Raw genomic sequence first — 15089 nt, forward strand, 5'->3', positions numbered from 1 at the left:
TGTTGGTTGGACAAAAAGCAAGGTATTACTATTACTTTTGTAAGAGTGCCGTACTATAAACAATGAAATTCTGCTTTAAGTAAAGAAAAACGCTCGACGCTATCTTGTTGATGGTTTCTTGAATGATTTGGGCCACACGGACATTTTGTGGGACTAGCCAACTTAGCAGAACATATTAAAGTAAAGGCATGTGTACGCAAAGTGCCATCGGCTTATGAGTGATAAGCCGATGGGACGGCAAATCCGAACGGAAATCATTTAGACGCAGAGTAAAATTTATATACAGGAGTGTACACACTGCTAACTCCAAACTATTAGAAGTGAAGCGAAGTTCTCGACAGAAAAACCCAAGAAATACTTTTGGAATCTTAAAAGCTAACCACTAGACCAAAAAGGGAGCGATTGCGTCATACCAATTAGGAGAACGATTTTAGATAATGTGTTTTTTTTTTAATTTTCAGGTTATTTAAGGTACACAATTTGGTGCGATCCCTTTCACAAACAATGAATGGAACTTCCACGACGCGAACACTCTGAGTCTACACAACAAGTTATCGGAAACTGACAAAGTGATATACAATTGTGATATTTCATGTGTAGACATGAAGGAATTCGTTTTAGTTTGGTGTTACGGAGTTCTAAAATATATCGTAAAAGAAGACATGGAGAACAGAAGTTACGCCTTATGGAAGCAGTCGGTGTTGAGAATAGTACATTATATAGTACTCCCATTGTAGTTGTACGGGTTATTTAAACTGACGTCGGCTGTCATTAAGTTTATATATTTTGTTGTTGTCAGTACTTATTTGTATTATTTTAAATTGGTTCTTTGCGATACATGGTCATGTGAAAACTCTGTCGAACTGTTTTTATGGCATCCTCAGTATTTCATCTCGATTTTGCAAAACCAAATAAGCGAATAAATCTTATTAATTGATAAAGATTTCAATTGTAATTTGCCACAAGTATGGACATACTGGATCGTAAAATATATGATCGTTAAATATAAAGTAATGTAAGACAAAAACTATTTGTTAGGGATATGTCAACATTTGTCGCCGAGATGGCCCAGTGGTTAGAATCTTAACCGATGATCAAGGGTTGGAACCCAGGCAAACACCACTGATTTTCATATGCTTAATTTGTGTTTATAATTCATCTCGCACTTGACGATGAATGAAAACATCGTGAGGAAACCTGCATGTGTCTAATTTCACTGAAATTCTGCCACATGTGTATTTCACCAACCCAATATAATAAATAATATAAAAATAAATAAAACAACATGAATGATAAACATTTAATACATAATATAATAAAACACTATTACATAAGAACGACTACAAATACGTAATTATATAATAACCGAATACAGAGCTACACTATTCTTTAAAAAGACACTACGTACGTCACTCGTGTAGGACACGCTTAATTAAATGTTATAATCATTACCCCTGACAATGTGTATGCAAAACCTAATAAATGACAATGGGTGGAGTCGTTCAACAAGCTTGAAAAAATAAACAAATTTACACATTAATAAAAAAAAAGTTCAACACACACACATATACTTGAGTGCACGCATACATAACCATGGACATCATATTTGTTCCATTTTTTATTTTTATTATTTCTTACTTCTTACTTTATACATTTATTTTTCTTTCATTGTTCATATAAACGGGAGTGGCGGCCTGGTGTCTTGTAGAACAGCTTATCTATTGCAAGCACCAGTCTTCACGTTTATAATTGATATTTAAATGTGAAATGTCAATTTGTTAACAAAAAGTTAAGAAATAAATAAAATATATTTTTTTTAAATCTATTTTTTATATTTCCCTTTTAACAGGGATAACTTAAATTATTATTATTATAACAGGATGTCGTATACCTGACATTTCACGATATTCTGCGGTGAGTTACGAATTTCTCCATCCAGAATAGCTCTATAAAGATTTATATAATAATAATAAAATCCTGGGACAATTTTCACACACGGCCATCTGATCCCAAAATAAGCAGAGATTGTACTATGGAAACCAGACAACGGATATACTACATGTACTATTTTTCTTTTTTCTTTTTTACCAAATTGTCTATATATAATTATATTAATTTTCTAAGAAGTTGTTAATATATGGTATATTAACCACCAACTTTCATTAAAACTAAAGTAAATTAAAATAATTTAAATATTTTCCATACATTTAACAAAAACAGATAAATTTTTTTAAAAATTCAAAATTTATAGCTTATAATACGATAGCTTCCCTTTCTTTAGCGACGGGTATAATGTTGGCTGGAAATAGAAAAAAAGTACTTTAATTAAAACTATTACTAGTTTAACTTAACAATTTATATCACCATCTTTAAATTGGGAAAAATCGTGTTTAATTTGATCTTAATAAGCTGGGGTTTACTTTATCTACAGAAATAAATAAAATGGTAGGAGTGATAAGGTACACGAAAATTTATGTGTAAACACGCGACCTTGTGTACCGATCTCACGCACATCACACATCTTACACTGACGTCATCTGACGCTCGAAAACTTACGCTGACGTCATCTAACGCTCGAACTCTTCACACATCAAAACTAAATACATGAAAGGGCCAAAAAGATGTAGCTTTGCATCGGAAAAGCCATTGCATTATTTAACAGAATTACTTGTAAGCGAGTGTGTTTGAAGTAGGTAGGTATAATTGCCACCTGATGGTAAGTGGTCACCACCGCCATATAGATATTGGCACTGTAAGAAACAATAACCTTTCTTTAAGTCGCAAATGCGCCGCGTTGGTAACTAAGATGTTATGTCCCTTGTGTACGTAGTTACACTGGCTCACTCATACTTGAACTTGTAACACAATAATAATAATTATTGCTACTTGTCACCTACCCATACGGGTTTGCACAAAGCTGCTAAGTCTTAATCTAGTAAAAATTTTATTTAATTTCATGTGGTTGACATAGGACTTTTTTTTTTATTCCAGTTGAAAATTTTTAAGCGTTATTTAGGATCCTGTTCTAAAAACGCATACCAATCCCACAAAAAAATACTGACCCTATTCAGAAGTGTAATAGAGGTTATAAAGTCCTGTATGAACATCAACGAATAGCAAATACAAGTTTCAAAAAAATATATAATTTTTTATCATTGTTCTTCTGACGCTACACTGCCGTATATCGCAGTTTCAAACGGTCCTTTACTAAACGGCTCCTGGAACACATAATACACTTTCTTATTGATCTTAAGAGAGATTAGCCAACTGAGCGAAACTTATTATAGGACACAAGTGTGTGCACAAACACAGGTGCACTCTCTATTCTCTCACTCTCATAATCCGATGGGACGATAATCCGACACGACCGGAAAGAGTTCAGGCGCAGATCCAACGGCTTTACGTGCTTTCCGAGGCACGGGAGTGTACACAATTCCAACTTCTAGACTCCGGGCTGCTACTGAGATTTTTTGACATAAAGTCCAGTAACTTTTTATCAGCTTAACCTGGGTCTGCGGCATATCTAGCCACTGTATCAACGAGGCAGTCATTTGGTAGCATATTGCCAATATAACTTAAGAGGTGAACACTTACCATCACACTATTTATTATATCTATTTACAATCGACTATTTTATCAAGTCTTACAATTAAAAACAATAGTAACAAGAACAAAAAAAAATTATAACTACAGAAGCGGTTATAACTCGCTTATAGCTTTTCGTTTATTTCAATAGATTTTTAAATATATATGTAAAAGATATTAAAAGTAACAAAGGTTTTTGCAAGGTTACGTCCAATCGCTTGTCTGGATCTAGCTTAAAATTTAGTTAGGCATGAGCCACACATATTAACAAGTGAAATTAAAAAAAAGCTTGTAAAAAGAACGCGTGCATTTATATACTCTAAGCTTAGCGATAGCGACGCAATAGTCCACGAAAGACGCCCAATGTTTTACTTAATTATGGCAAATACACACTTATCGAATTTATATAAAAATCTATTGAAATAATACGAAAATACGACAACAATAATAAAACGACCGTCTAAATTTTTCGTATTTATTTGTTTACAAACTAAAATAAATATTAAACAGAATACTCGGGTAACTTGGTTACGATATATTTTTGCACAGAAAAAAAATCACACTTAAAATTACAGATAATATATACAAAATTCGTCTAATTTTAATACATATTGTATAATGAAGTACATTAATGATTTAAACGGCGCTAGAAAGAGTCCGATTCATTAAATATACAATTTAGTAAAAAAAAACTAAATCTCAATTTCAATTCTACTGCAATTACTTGTCGACTTTAAAAAGCTTTTATATAATCTATGGTTAAATAACGAAAACTATCAACAATGACAGATAATAAATACTAATCGGACAGACTACAGTTGGCGACTATAACATTATTACAGATTTAAAAAAAAACTAGTTATTTGGTTGAAATTTAAAATAATACTATAAATTCATTTATTTACACTTGTAAGACCATTTTTCAATATGATTTAGCAAAAATTAAAGTCTTCGTGAAGTGTAAATATGTCAATATAAAGGTAGGTTCAGATAAGCGATATTAATCGACAGCCGCTCGGATACGATTCAGATGTAAGCGGTTAACATATCACTAATCAATATGACTGCGTTCATATATTTAATCATATGATACTGGCAACAATAATTACATCATAAAAATAAATACACTTATCTGTATTCACATTTAATTGCCAGTGTTGACAAATGTTTTTTTTTATAATTATGTGATTCAAAATGTTATATCCCATAAGTTTGTAGTTGGACTCAATAAAATGACCATTTGACAATTCTTTATGTAATTTTAATCCAGGTTTCCCTGAATAGCTAGGCAAATTAGTGCTAGGCCTTGAACACAATAGCCTATGGGGTCAAAATCGACCTTGAGTCTCTCTCATAAACGTCCCATAGTTGTAAATTTGAGTTAGTTGTAAATACAATATTTAGCGAAATATCGCTCAAACAATCGCTATGGTATTAGCGAATGTCACTCATATCTGAATATACCTTATATATTATATAACTACAGATAAATTAAAATAGCAACAATGTACTGGCAACAACAAATAATTACTACAGATAATACCATTTATTTGTAAACAAATAAGGTTTTATATAAATTACTTAATCATCAGGAAACTGTTATTAAAATTAATTGTGCATCTGTTTTTACATTAAATTGGTTCCATTTTTAAAATCATAATTGACATATTGTTTGTTTTTTTATAAATCCATTCTTTGAAATCAAATTTACATTTATAAATTAAAATTTTAAAAAGAAATGTAACAATTAGTTCCTTCTCAATTTATTTTTATCAATAATAACTGATTTCTGCGATAGATACTAGATACTAGCTACGGGGTATTTAGAAAACAGGGGCAGCCAATTAAATAATAATAATTATCATGATAATAAATCCTTTTTTGTATATATATATATATATATATATATATATATATATATATATATATATATATATATTACAGTTCAGAAATCTTAAAACATTTACTTTTTTTGTAAAAAATCTTATTGAATATAATCCAATTTGATTTATGCATTGAACGAAGAGTTAAGCCGTTGGGCATTTCCTTATAAAACTTAAAATCCAAATGTAATATAAATTATCATGACAATTACCAATTAAATATTTAGCAACGTCCAATATTACCCATAATGTTGTTGACCACTTCCGTCGATGAGGCTGTACCACCCACGTCCGACGTGAGCACCTTGTCAACGTTGATTGTCTTATTAACAGCTCGTCTTATCAGGTCAGCATGGAAGTGGTGACCGAGGTGTTCTAGCATATCGATGGAAGCGTTAATCATAGCTATTGGGTTCGCGACATTCTTGCCAGCTATCGCTGTGCCTGGAAATATTCAAAAGAACAAATATAAAGTTAGTTAATGTCACATGCTGCTCTAATGTGGTTTAGTAGCTACACCTCTTCTTGGTGCTAGGATTTTTTTTTTATAGAATAGGAAGGCGGACGAGCATATGAGCCACTTGATGGTAAGTGGTCACCAAACGCCCTTAGACAATGGCATTGTAAGAAATGTCAACCATCGCTTACATAGCCAATGCGCCACCAACCTTGGGAACTAAGATATTATACCTCTCGTGCCTGTAATTACACTGGCTCACTCACCCTTCAAACCGGAACACAACAATAACAAGTACTGCTGTTTTGCAGTAGAATATCTAATGAGTGGGTGGTACCTACCCAGACGAGTTTGCACAAAGCCCTGCACCAGTAAAGCACTTGGTCTAGCCCATCTTGGTAAGTACCACCGATTCATCTGATAACCTAATGCTAAACAGCATTACTTAGTATCGTTGTGTTCCAATTTGAAGGGTGAGTGAGCCTAAGTAACAGGCACAAGAAACATAACATCTTATCTCAAGGTTGGTGGCGCAATGGCGTTGTATGGAATGGTTAATATTTCTTACAGCAATAATATCTTCAATATGAGCGGTGGTTACCATCAAGTGACCCTATCATTTCAATACCCACAGTACTGAACTATACGGAAAGACAGACTATAATATTATGAGGATCTTTAGCTATCTATATTGTTAACCGCACTTTCCTTATTCCAAAACGCCGAGGAGATGTTGTGACAAACGTCATCAGGGTTCGAATTAAATCGCACTCACCAGTGTTTCTGGTGCCAGGCTCGAACACAGCATAGTGGTCACCATAGTTCCTGCCGGAGAGCAGGCCGGCGCCACCGAGCAGGCCACACACTACGTTCGATACGATCGAACCATACAAGTTTGTCATGAGCATCACGTCGAACTGATGAGGTCTGAAAGTATATTATTATCATTTTAAAACAATGACGATGAGATGGGTCATCAACTTCAAAGCTGGATAGTTGAAATTATTGTGCTGTGTTGTGTGTGTGTGAGCTTATGCCACTATGCTAATCCAATGCATGTTATTGGATGTGACACGTTTGACAGAATATCATCAGAGTCATGTAGGTTTTCCTTCACAGATGAGCAGGAGATAAAGCCCAGCGGTGCTCGGATTAAGCCCACAGCCTTCAGTTAAGACACTGCTGATATGTATGTATATATATGTTATAAGATCGTTGATCTCTACAACAGCGTTAAATAAAAACGCGCGCTAATTTAAATCCGCCATTTTGTTTGTGGACAAAAGAGTAAGGTAATTAATTCATTATTGGCGCGACTTGTGATTTGTTGAATGTGTTCGAAGTAATTTCTGTATGATACAGAAGTGAAACTGATTTTATAAAAACCTCGAATTGGTCTTTTTAAATATTGATATAAATAACTCACTCAATGTATTATATATTATTTAATAATCTTACCTTGCAACAAGTTGCATACAACAATTGTCGATAATCATATCGTTGTGTTCAATCTCTGGGTACTCCTGCGCGAGCCGACGGGACGTTTCCAGGAACAGGCCGTCGGAGAGCTTCATGATGTTCGCCTTGTGAACTGTCGTTACCTGAACAATAGAGAAACAAGATTGCTTTATTTAGTAAAGGCAAATAGTACAACGTAAACAAAATGGCAGGTAAATGGATCGGCTGATGATGAGAGATCACCAACGCCCATAATTTTAATGCGTCACTAAACTTAGGAACTGAGATGTTATATAATAATAATCATAATTTATTTGCATGAAACATAGTTTTACAGATGTTCTGATTTCTTTATAAGTATCTCATACATTTCGCCCACGATAGGCACGCAAATATATTTGTTAACAATTAATATTAAACACAGATCATACCAATTGTACATTAAAGTAATTATACTAATATATGTATAAAATGATAGGTATATAAAATAAAAATTGGTTTAAAATTAACAATAATTAATCAATTACATGATTTACTTAAGTTTATACATTTAAGTGCATAATTACATAATAAATAATAATATACACATTTACATTATTTGAAATAGGTAGACACCCTTAACCGTCAAATCGTCATGGTTGAAAACCGGTTCGAAATGTAGATTCTACCGAGAACCGACAAGGAAATTAATTCACTTACATTAAAAGCATCCCTTGTTAACCATACTTTGGGGATAATTTTTTTGTAAATGCTAATATTTCTAACTTAAAAAAGTTATCCAAAATTATCCATTTACTAAAGTTGAATGAGTCATCTAATTCATTCAATACATTCTTAAATTTTTAAATATTCATTTATAGAGCAAATTTTTTTGTCTATTAACCATTTTTAAGTTTAGACCTTAGTAACTTTAATGGTAACTCTCTTAAGCTTTTTAGTATATTATTAAATATTTTGATGCACATTATGTAGGAATTTTATTGAAAGAGAGCACAGAGGATATCTTAATCCAAGCCTGCTTCTATCACCTGCTTTTTCGAATAAATGTGGATATTTTTTTACTAACATGACTACATCCATTATATACAATCCGGCTAGTGTCAAGATTTTGCTAACTTTAAAAATCAGTCTACATGAATCTAAAGGTTGAATTCCAAAAATTGCCCGTATACACTTTTTCTGACAGATAAAAGCATTATTAAAATTAGTAGAATTATTCCATAAAATTAAGCCATAATTTAATAAAGAAACAACATATCCATACTATGCAGTGAGAGCAGCATCTTTGCCAACAGTACGTTGTAGTTTGCGAAGAGCATATACAAACTTATTTATTCTAGAAGTAAGATTACTTATATGCAGTTTCCAATCACAATGATGATCCAATTGTACACCAAGGAATTTTACATCATTGTTTTCTTCAAATTCCATTCCACGATAACGAATTTTTAGTTTTATTTTTTGTTTTAGAATTTCAAAAATTGGACAAATCGCGTTTTTGATATGTTGGCACATAAATCATTTGATTCTAGCCAAGACAACACTGATTCTACAGCTTTATTTACATCATCCTCAAAGGCGACGTTAGTTTTAGTATGAGGTACAGCTAACGCTATGTCATCGGCAAATAAAACAATGATGTTGTATAACATTGGGTAAATCATTAATGTACAATATAAATAACAGTGGACCTAAAACGCTACCCTGTGGGACGCCAGAGTTGTTTTGTAGATTAGGAGATTTAAAAGTAGTTAATTAGGTTTTTTTTTTATATTTTTGATATTTCTACATATTGTGTATGGTCTTTTAAATAGCTATTTATCAAACTTAGAGCGGGTCCTCTAATGCCGTAATTTTCACATTTCATGAGCAGTATATTATGATTCACAAAATCAAATGCCTTTGACATATCAAAGAAAATACCTACTATTGGCACTTTTTTGACCAAGCCATACTTTGTTATGAATTTTCAAATTTTAGAATAATTTCTTTACAATAATTGCGTCTAAATATGTACCAAGAATATTTTTTTTTAATTGGATTGTTTAAAGATATTTGTATTATATGGCATGTTTGTTTTTTTTTTTTTTCGAAATGTGTAATACTGTTGGCCTTACTGGCCTCTACAGCGTCACCGGGCGGGATGGGCGAGTTGAACTCAGCCGGATGTTGGGAGCCACACAGGGCTCAAGAGAGGCGGACGTCCTAAGGGTGCCTCCTGTGAGGCCGGACCTCGGCTTAGGACTCCGTTGAAAACGGGAGGGGATATATGGCATGTATCATGATCTGAAAGATAAGACTGTGTCAAGACTGTTTCAGCTTTGGTAATATTCCTTGCGATATTATCTATGCAAGATTTTTGTCGTTTTGGCTCATTTATGCTTAATTCTATTCTAATAGAATGAATTATTTTTTAATACATCAAAGTTAAAATGACCTGCTAAAATAATAAATTTTTTATCTTGTTTGGTAAGCCTACTTAAAAAGAAGTTAAGTTTATTAAATAATATATTTATGTTTGAGTTAGGTGTTTTGTATATGCAAATAATTTGATATTTCAGTAGAGGTATTCAAATATTTTTTCTGTTGAAATATCACGGCACAGTTGTATTATACAGATATACAGACTCCCCCACGCTTTTCCAGTTTTCTACAATAAGTTGCTATATTATAGTTACGTAGACTAATATTGTGTTCCTCACCTTTTTTATAAACGTTTCCGTATAACAAAATGCATCGACATGACAATTGCTATCATGTAATTCATTTAAGTACAATTCAATCAAATCTAGTTTATTTAATAGCCCGGCTATGTTTTGATGTATTACAGAAAATATACTATTAGTTGTGGTCTGTTTCGATACGAAAAAAGTCTTTATTTTATTATTATTATTCAAACAAGTCGCATTCTCATTCGTATTATTTCTTTCAATCTTAAGAATGTAATTTGGGATAGTTCCCTTATTGACGCTATTCCTTCCACCCTTCAAACTAGAGTACAAAGATACTAAATACTGCTAATAAGTGGAGGTAGAATGTATGAAGAGTGGGGGGTATCCCCCCAGACGGGCTTGCGCCAATTAGATTTAGATTTTATCTGTATTGCTGTTTGCTTTATTAGCCTTGACAGCGTCAGGGAGAGCAAGTATTAGTAGCAGTAGACATACAGGACTGGCTTAACCATATCGGGACTCCTAACTAACTTTCGTTTCTACCAAAAAGCAATTTCGTTAATAATTAAGATATTTTATATCTCTAGTACGAAGGTATACCAACACCCTTATCACATAGGAGAAATATTTGGATTCAACAATTTCATAAAGCAGGAATTTTAATTTTTTGTCGTCATCGAGCTTCCGGTTATATTTTTATACCAACTCAATAGATGGCAGCACTGTGCAACACGAAGTTCGTATTTGACATTTAACCATCTCGGACTGCGAATGAAGACCATCGTGAAGGTAGGTGTCTCCTGGGAGATCCCAACACGACTTAAAGCGTGGTAGGTAGAGCAGAGTAAGCTTCTACTGTCAGCACAAGAACCACCACATTTAACAGCTAACTTTAAATCATAAAATTGCTTTTAGGATAGCGTGGCGGAATAAGCTCTTAACACTCCTCAAAATGTCTTAACCCAGCAGTGCGAAATTGCGAAACTGTTACTTTTTTATATAAACAACTTACCTTCTTCCTGCCATTTCTCTTGGCAAACTCGAAGGCGAATCTCGCGACGCGCTCCGAGTTGCTGGCCGTCACTACTTTCATGGACTCGATGACTCCTCGGACCGACTCGTGTTCTAACATGGCGTACTCTCCTTCTGTGTTTTGTCTGAAATTATAACCGGTATCACCCTAACTAATATTATAAATGCGAAATTACTTTTACCAAAAAAATAACTTTACGCTTTCATGTGGTAACTACTCAACTAGTAATGTTGCACGTCAGGCGAGCTGATGGGCAATGTGCTGGGTTATTAGAACCTTTAAACGCATGCTGTTGATGGGCACAACTTGTCTGTTTTATGAGCTAATTAAATTCTAAGTACATTAGAAGTTGCCTGAGATCTAAATGATAGGTCCCAGCCATGATGAGAGCTATGGACGTGTGTGGTGAGGACCTTACGGATTCAGACAGCAAGTAAGGCAGTCGAAATGGTCTGTACGCAAAGTGAGAAGTAAGGAAGAAGGCGACATTGATCTATGAGAGCGCCGCCGAGCCGCGAGCGGAGTACGGCTGAGTAGGGGCACTGGATATGTATGAATGTTTTTAACAAAGTTCTATCAGCGTAAATGGACTATTGACGCTATCATGCATGGATGCCATTCATTAGTTACAGGTTATTCCTAAAACAAAATGAGCCCAAAAAGTTCAATGTCAATTTAACAAAAGACCACAGGTTCAAATACTGAAGAGCAACACTGATTCATCTTATGCTTGATTTGTGTTTATTCTTTATCTCATCAAGAAAACGTTGCAAGAAAACTGCATGTGTAGAGGATGTAAAGAGCCAAAACGAGAGACAGACAACTTGACCATAAAAAAAATACCTTATAATAACGACATCGATATCCTTGTGCCTAGTGGAGACTCCCGGGTAGGACTTGCAGTTCAGCACGTACGCGTACATGTCCAACTCGTTTCGGAGCGCAACGTTACGTGATGTAACGTAGGCCGCTTCGCTTTTAGTTTCGATGTTGCCCTGGAAAATAATATAATATTTACTGGGCCATTGGTGCAGCAGGCAGTGACGCTACCTTAAATTAGTATTAAAGTATGTATTTATACATTTACTAGCTAATCGCCCAGGAATAAATTTATATAGGATTTGCGTAAAATCATTTCATCGTGTGTCTATGTCGGGTAAGGAGTAACTGTGACAAAATTCAAATCAATCAGGTGGATAGTTTAGAAGATCTTGTGATTATGTCTTGTGATCTTGTCATATTACATATATAAAAATATATATTTATATGTATAAATATGTATATAGTATAGTCGGCTGTTACTTAACACTGGCATTAAGTTCGGCTACCTTAGGAACAGACAACCGTGAGTAAAAAATATATTTATTATATTAAGTTGATGGACTGGTAAACGAGCCATCTGATATTATGTGGTCACCAACGCCCATAGATATTCGCATTGTAAGAAATATTAACCATCCCTTACATTGCCAACACCCCACCAATACAACTGCTCTTGGAGAATATTTGATATGGCCTGCCCAGATGGGCACACACAAAGTCCTACCACCAAGCACTGTTGGTCATGTTAGAAATATTTAATCAATAAACATAATAATTGTCTATTGGATAGTATATTCTATACCAATGGCAGGGGTTTAATGATAAATAAACACATTTGACCTTATATTGACATGACATAATGGTATTTATTATGAATTCGGGAATAACGGGATTTTGAATGTCGGTGAAATCGTTATAGGAAGTGTGTTGTATAAAAAATCAATAATTACATGTAGTGCAAAATGTAGCAAAGCCATTAGCGAATCGCATGGAATATGTATCTATATATCTTTCATTTATTAAGGTTTCTTTAAATCTACTTCTGTTATTTAGTAAGTCATTAACAGCCTGTGAATGTCCCACTGCTGGGCTAAGGTCTCTTCTCCTTTTTTTTTTTTTGAGGAGAACGTTTGGATCTTATTCTACCATGCTGCTCCAATGCGGGTTGGTGGTGCAGGTTTCCTCGCGACGTTTTCCTTCACCGTCAAGCACGAGATGAATTATAAACACAAATTAAGCACATGAAAATTCAGTGGTCCTCGCCCGGTTTTGAAACCACGATCATCGGTTAAGATTCATGCGTTCTAATCACTGAACCATCGCGGCTTCTGTCATTGGTATGAAATAAACTATGGCATGTGTTTAAATAATTATTATACAAGATGTATATAATTAGTTTGTTACTGTATAACTGCCAGTTTTCTAAATCTACAGCCTGTAAATGTCTCACAGCTGGGCTAAGGTCTTATTTTCCATTTGAAGTTAGGAGCTTACTCCACCATGCTGGTTCAATGCGGAATGAACACATGTGACATATTTCTGTCTGTAGGTTTATTCATAGTTTTTATTCACCAGCACAGGAATTCTACAAAAACTATTGGTTAAGGGCAATTTCGTCAAAGATAGCAAAGAATTGGGTGTAAATTGGTAATTTAACATATAACAAACATACCTTGAGTCCTACACCATTTCTTTTAATGGTTGTGATGGCATACTGGACGTCATCATCATTGTCTATGTTAGCGTCAATATCAACTAGTTCAAAGTCAACCGGTGCACCAATGTATCTGAAAACATTCAATTTGATATTTCTCTACAGCAGTTCTATATTTAAGTTGTAGATTGGCTATCTATTCGTGAAAATATAAGGTTTTTCTTTAAATATTATGAGATATATACTATTAACACAATTTAATTGTAACCTGACCAATTAGGTCATGGTGAGACATATAGTGGACAAGTAAGTACGCTCCAATCCTCCACTCTTATAATCTGTGATGATAAATGCAGCATGCTGATAAAAAACACACAGCAAGAAAAAAATAGACCTTGGATATAATAATTGTGAAAAAAAATTAATACATCATCTTATTGCCTCTGGTAACAAAAAGCTATATAACATACGTGTTTTAAAAGAAAAATATTATGAGCATTCTTACTGCTCAATCCAAGCGTTCATTTATTTTTATACAATAAACATTTTTAATTTTAAGTTGTATAATTCATTCCTTTAGTCTTGTGAAAGTATTATTTACTGTATAGAGAACAAAATTTAAAAAAATAATGGCAAGTCTACAATCGGGAATTCTGATATAAAATTTGTATCTTCATCACATGACAGAATTGTTCTCTTTTTCTTTCTTTATTTGTATCACATTTTTAAAACAAAATATTTTATATCTCTAAGAAGAAATTGTAAGCCTAAATGATCCTACAAAATATTTTATTGCTTCAGCAAGTTTTAATAAGTAAAATAAATATTAAATAAAAATAAAATTGTGAACATTGAAAACAAGAGGACAGATATTGTTATGTTTGTAATTTAATGCCGTATTAAAAGTCGTAAATTATTATCATTCTCGTACTATAAAATAGATTCTAAATGACCTTTACTGTGTCAAATTACAAATACGCACATGACAATTATCTGTTACAAATGACTTACTTGAAAATATCTCTGACGTAACCCATACACTCGGGCCCGATCCCACCACCAGGCAGCATGGTGACTGCATGACGACCACCGTATTGAGCTACAGGGATCAGCTTCTGTTTCCGAATAACAGGTGTTTTATGCTGTACTTCGAAGTCCGAAAGCTCAGCGGGAGCGGCTGCGGAGCTAACATATGCCGCACCTCTAAGCTCAGGCAGGAGCTTAATTTTCGACAATAGCCTCACAGCCATCCTGATTCACGATAAAATATCAGAATAAATTCTTTGAAAATGATAATGGATCGTTGGATAACCACAGGAAGAGGAAGGTGAAGTGACAGAATAACTAATATTTTTCTTCGGTAGATGGCGCTCTTAGTAATGTGTCAATGTTTATAATGACACCTTGAGCAATTACTAATAAAATAAATTATAAAAAAGCTTTTAGTAAAAACATATTTTAAGTGAAAATGTTTAACTCAAATAAAAAATTGCGATAAGCCATAAATCAAAATTTATTTAAAGTG

At 33.7% G+C, this 15089-nt stretch overlaps 1 protein-coding gene across 2 annotated transcripts; it reads right to left on the minus strand.

The window, feature by feature from the left end:
* Positions 1–1286: 1286 nt before the first annotated feature.
* On the minus strand, positions 1287–14908 carry LOC126778886 (isocitrate dehydrogenase [NAD] subunit gamma, mitochondrial-like). 2 transcript variants are annotated; one of them, XR_007670245.1, is made up of 8 exons: positions 14576–14908; positions 13583–13697; positions 11932–12083; positions 11068–11212; positions 7384–7526; positions 6701–6852; positions 3063–5912; positions 1287–2299 (listed from the first exon to the last, which is right to left on the minus strand). XR_007670245.1 is itself a non-coding variant. In XM_050502633.1 (7 exons), exons 1-7 carry the CDS (start codon positions 14812–14814, stop codon positions 5692–5694), a joined length of 1167 nt encoding a protein of 388 aa, XP_050358590.1. In that variant the 5' UTR covers positions 14815–14908; the 3' UTR covers positions 1287–5691. The 2 variants fall into 2 exon arrangements, 1 of the variants encoding a protein (XP_050358590.1); XM_050502633.1 differs by having other exon boundaries at positions 1287–5912.
* Positions 14909–15089: the final 181 nt, after the last annotated feature.

The sequence above is a fragment of the Nymphalis io genome, chromosome 27 (assembly GCF_905147045.1).
Source record: "Nymphalis io chromosome 27, ilAglIoxx1.1, whole genome shotgun sequence".
NCBI lineage: Eukaryota > Metazoa > Arthropoda > Insecta > Lepidoptera > Nymphalidae > Nymphalis > Nymphalis io.

Coding starts and splice junctions, on each gene's coding strand:
- LOC126778886 (XM_050502633.1), bottom strand. CDS start 14,814: ATGGCTGTGAGGCTATTGTCGAAAATTAAGCTCCTGCCTGAGCTTAGA. Junction 7,527..11,067: donor AGAGAAATGGCAGGAAGAAG/GTAAGTTGTTTA, acceptor TCTATTGTTCAG/GTAACGACAGTTCACAAGGC. Junction 6,853..7,383: donor TGTATGCAACTTGTTGCAAG/GTAAGATTATTA, acceptor ATATACTTTCAG/ACCTCATCAGTTCGACGTGA.